Below are 5,306 nucleotides of genomic sequence, written 5' to 3'. Positions count from 1 at the left end.
AGGATTCCTTTCTATATATCCCCTCAGTCCATCTTCTGTAGCCAACTCGCTCGCTCCCTCCCTCCCTCCCTCCCTCCCTCCACCTGTTCCGGCTTTCCTGACCTCCCTTTTAGCATGAATGACTGTTGCTCTCTCCCTTTCTCTCTCTCTCTCCCTCTCGCTCTCTCCCTTGCTTCTTTCTGTGTCTGTTTGCAGATGTGCATGCAGTCATTCTCTCACACACATAAAATGTATGCACCACCGCTATGCGCATATACAGCCAGGCACGTACTACACACACACACACACACACACACACACACACACACACACACACACACACACACACACCCAACACACACTGTATAAAATGTATTTAATATCTCTTATATTGCTTTTTTCTCCATTGCAACATTTCATGTAATACTCCATTATAACCCCCCCCCCCCCCCCCCCCCTCTCTCTCTCTCTCTCTCTCTCTCTCTCTCTCTCTCTCTCTCCTCTCTCTCTCTCTCTCTCTCTCTCCCTCTCACACACATTCCATGTCCCTGGCAATGGATGTGGTGAAGAGAGAGATGGCGATAGTGATCTCCATGGAAACAGCCCAGCAACAGGCTGGACACCAGCAGCCAATCGGAGCTCCCGGTAACTCTGCCTCTCCTCCAATGGGAGCACAGGGGGGGCTGCCATGCGCCCGTCAAGGTGAATGCTCAGGGAGGCGTGATCAGAAATGCTCACTTCCTTGTTGGAACCAAGGAAGTTAATGAAAGGAAAGGACACGTCATTAGTGTGGTTGTCCCTGCAGGGCAACCACACTATAGTGCTTTCTATCTTCCATCCCCTCCTAGATAAACGTGTTCTTTGCTGTGCTACTCCTCCCACAGTTTCGGTGGGACGCACATGGGCCACATGTCAAATCGACCGGCTTCATCGGGAATTGATTCCTTAGCATTTTGCTAAGAGATATGTTATATCGTTTAATTTATATATACATTTATTCATGAATTAATTTTCTCCTTTGACTTTAATTTCCAAATTTTACTTTTCCAAAATATGGAGATGACTCACATCACAGATGTCTGACATCATATAGATGAGACTGACACAGTATGTCCATATATGAGCATTCCAAGATATGGGCTTAATATTGATGACATCAGCGATCTCCATATATGGGCATGAAAGGAACAAGGACTGACACAGAGATCTCCATATATGGCCATTCATTTATTAGTGAATTAAATGTCCTAATTTTTCGATTTGAATGGGGAAAATTCAAATGGTAAGACGAAATTCATTTGCAAGTGTGAACGAAGAGGTATTCAAAGAACACAACGTACGTTTCTGAACTAGCTAGTATACAGTATCATGAGACCATACAAAATGTCCTGTCGGAAAACCAAATCTTGCGATACCTCCGAGACAGAAACAATACCTGCTGCTGTTTAGATGCCTCAATACAATTATGTACTGTGCACATCGAAAAGCAAGTGATTACAAGTGAAAACAACCTGTGATATGTCTTCTTTTATATTCCTGAAACGATTATATGACAAAGTTCTCAATCGTTCATACTGTAAATAGTGTTTGTTCATGAGCTGGTCCATGCTCCGTTCACTGCCATGAGCGTCATGGTGCATCCCAGGTGTCACGTGATGTCTTTTCCTTCAGACGTTCCTTTGTTGGAACCTCCAGCCAAACACAGCAGCACCAAGGAATTGATTTAGACTAATGTATATGGAAGATGTGTTTTTATTTATTGATTGTCTTTAACAATAAACAGTGTAATAGCACTGTTTATTGTTAGTTCTGCTGCATTAACACATTGGAAAGTGTTTCATTATGCTTTGATGTGTTATCCTGGGTCTAAGTTGTATCGTGATTTTGCTCACATATTTTTTACCCAAATCTAATCAAATCATATCATATCAAATCAAATCACTTTCAGAAACGTCCTTACTGTGAGAGAGTGACGTTAACCTTGAACTTGGATTCTTGCCCTCTATGCCATTATGCTTTTAAAGGACACATTTGTTTTTTTACAACAAGGGTTCATGTTTTAGATTGTAATTAGAGAATTAATTAATGTGCTAATTAATGTGCTAAAGGAGGAGTGTCTTTCTGATAGAGAGAGAAAGGACCGGACATGCAGGCCTGTTGTTAAAGGCAATATTGATTACATCAGCGATCTCCATATATGGGCATGAAAGGGACAAGGACTGACACATAGCTCTCCATAAATAAATGGCCATTAATTTATAAGTGAATTAAATTTCCCCATTGCCTTGAATGGGGAAAATTCTAATGGTAAGACGAAATTAATTTGCGTGTGACTCGCGTCATGGCAACCACACTTGCAATTTCCATTTGCATCTTTCTAGTTTGAATAACCAACTTTCCTGTCAGCAGTCCAGGCATTTCATAACAGTGAACTTCACCCTTTCTGTTAAATTCTTACCAAAATGAACGAACACGCCAAGAATTCTGAACAGAGTTCCTCAAAATGTCAGGTCATGTCGTGCCAAAGTGCTAAAAAGGTCATTCTCTGTGCTTTGCAGCTCTCTTGGGCATCCATTGAGGCCATTAAATCCACACACAAAATTCTGCGTGCAGAAAAATCCTGATGGTTTAAAAATGGGTCTAGAGCACTTGTCCACTGCAAAGTGGACATCAGATTCCTAGGGGTTGGAATCCACTGTGGACCACCATGCATCCAGCTTGGTTCGAGCACACTGTTGTTTGTATAGATTCTATAAAAATACACAACTGTCCATATTCGGAGGGCCAGCAGAGTGCGCAAGTAGGGGGATGAGGGCTGACTGTATGTGGGTATACCCTATGTATGTGGATGAAGGCTGGGCCTTTAGCGATGAGGGAGCAGCGTTCTCTGTGGCGTCACCACCAACCAAAAGATGCGAACTGATACAGTACAAGGCACAAGTTGACACCCTGATGGACAGTGCGTCATGCAATGCAGTGACCCTGATCAGACTGCTGACCATATAATCACCACCTGCCCCTTATACAGACCATACTTGGAAGCCAGCCTCTTCGTCCTAGGACCAGAGATGCGGGCATGGCTACACAACACCGAGTTGGACCTCTGGCGTTACACGAAAGAAGATCATAAATTATTGCGATTATCTCAAATAATTGTGATTTGGCGATTATTATGTAATATTTGTGACAAGCGTAAATACATTCTCCAGACTTCCCAGCCTGGCCAAATTGCTGCAAACTATACCCCAGTGCAGTTTCAAGTCTCTACCCATTGTACCTGTTGCACCCTCGGACTGTCTTTCTGTGTCTCTTTTATGCACTTATATGAATCAAAGGGGGTGTAAGTGATATTATACAGTACGTGTTAAATACCTCTACTGTATATTCCCTTGTAGTAATCATTTCTATACAGTGTTTCTTCAGTAACAGGGGTCTCCCCAGCAAGATCCCACTGACATTGACTTCCATTATAAAATGAAAGTTAAATATTTAAAATATAGATAAAATGTGTGGGGGGAAAAAGCACAGGGATACTTCCTTCCTTGGTCTAATGTGGCTCTGATCAGTCCAGCCAAGTTTGCAAGGTTAGCTCCAGACAACAAAGACAATCAAACAGACAGGCCTCCTACAGAGCCACACCATAAAATACCCCTGCTATCCACGGCTTTCCAACGCCCCATAGTGCTTTGCGCAGACGTTGTACAGAGCTTCCGGCGCCGCAGCCGAGTGTGATTTACAAGCTCACAACGGGCTGCATCTGCGACGCGACGTGAGCTTGTATGTCTGCTGTTAAACCGGAAGTGTGGTCCAAATAATCTCCAGTAAACTCCCCCGGAAACAGGTGGATAAAAAAAAAAGACTTGATCCAGTGTCATGGTCCACCATTTTCCTCTTCTCTCTGCATCCCAACTGCAACTCATTCAAGCTCTGCTGGTTAATTAGCTAGTTTCTGAGATGTTCATTTTCCTCTTCGGTGACAGTGTTCAATTCAATCCGCTCTTCCAGCCACCTCTGTTTCTGTATTCCTCTTCTAAGGTCTTTTTCCAGTCTCTTTATATATGTCTAAGTCTTTAGTCTAAGTATGAGCCAGCAACTTCAAGGCTGCGTCTTTCTCAACAGGAACATCTTGACCGTTCGATTCTGTGACTCTTGCATGGTGATCTTCTGGACATTCCCTTTGCTTGCTTGACTTCTTCAAGGGTTGCCGGGGCTGCTGCCTTCAGCCTCTCCAAGGCTACTGATATTCGTCTCCACAGTGAGGAACAGTCAGTTTCTTCCATCTAATCAGACAACCCACGGTTGCTTCCCCTCCACTTAATGGTCAGCATCCACTTTTTTTCGTTGCTGTTAATTGCAAGAGAGATACTGTATCTGAAAACTGCACCACATGAATCAATCCTTCATATTTTTCCATCATGCTCTGATATTGTAATATACAATATCAGAGCATCCACATGCACTGCTTATCTTTCAGTCTTTAGTATTTCAAGTATCTGGAGATACTCCAACTTTCAAACTGCAACACCCAAAAGCATACTGTTAGTGCAAAGGTGTTATGGACTTGGGTGTAAAGTGCGTTAGATTTGAAAGTTAAAGTAACATGTTGTAGAACTGGATTGGACCTAACAGAGTCGTATGGTTTTCTGAACATATTTTATCATCATGCCTCATCTAGTAACATTTCACTGCTTTCCTTTCAATTCTGCCAAATAAGAGCTTCCCTTTGTCTCTCGTTCATGTCAATGAACTGATTGTAATCGATTGCAATTAGACCAGAGAAGTCATCATCGGAACTGTCGTCCTCAGGCTCTGATAGGTCAGCAATGGCGTATCGCAAGATAGCTGCCACTCCACTCAGCTGAGTCAGCTGCTCGCCAGACACATGAAGGCTTGAAAATATTCGGACTTTGCCACCGTTGCCTCGCACGTTGTCCACCAGCCGTACATACCGAGCCCTGCTAGTGATATCTTGGTGCCTGAAAAGTTCATCGCTCATCATCAAGGTGTCGATAGCCTGAGCATCGGCAGCTTTCTCCACATGAGCCAGCCCGTAGAAAGCTCTGTCGGGCTCATGTTGGAGCATCTTGTAGAAGTCACCCAGGGCTTTCACCTCTCCCGCCGCCTTGGTGTCAGAAAGCTTACTGGCTACGGTGGGATCAGACAGGATCTCTTTGAGACAGTACATGTGACCCGACGAGGAGTGGACCGGCAGGAATTTTGGCCGGTTCTCCAGCAGTAGCTTGTTGTCCTGCCGGGTCGCCTCCTTGAAGAGATACATCAGGAACTGGTCCTTGACAAACCCTGGACTGGCCACCAGGATGCACTTG

At 44.0% G+C, this 5,306-nt stretch overlaps 1 protein-coding gene across 1 annotated transcript in view; it reads right to left on the bottom strand.

Moving 5' to 3' along the window:
* Window positions 1-4,675: 4,675 nt before the first annotated feature.
* The window catches only part of LOC308293019 (protein pelota homolog), a gene marked incomplete at both ends in the record, with an annotated part of 1,239 nt that continues 608 nt past the window's right edge, over window positions 4,676-5,306 (bottom strand). Inside the window, one exon of the mRNA XM_080735449.1 lies at window positions 4,676-5,306. This exon is cut by the window's right edge and continues 608 nt beyond it. Within this exon, the coding sequence (XP_080591575.1) occupies window positions 4,676-5,306 (631 nt within the window).

The sequence above is a fragment of the Nannobrachium achirus genome, assembly GCF_963921795.1.
Source record: "Nannobrachium achirus genome assembly, chromosome: 10".
Classification (NCBI taxonomy): Eukaryota; Metazoa; Chordata; class Actinopteri; order Myctophiformes; family Myctophidae; genus Nannobrachium; species Nannobrachium achirus.
This window is presented reverse-complemented; position numbering and strand designations above follow the sequence as displayed.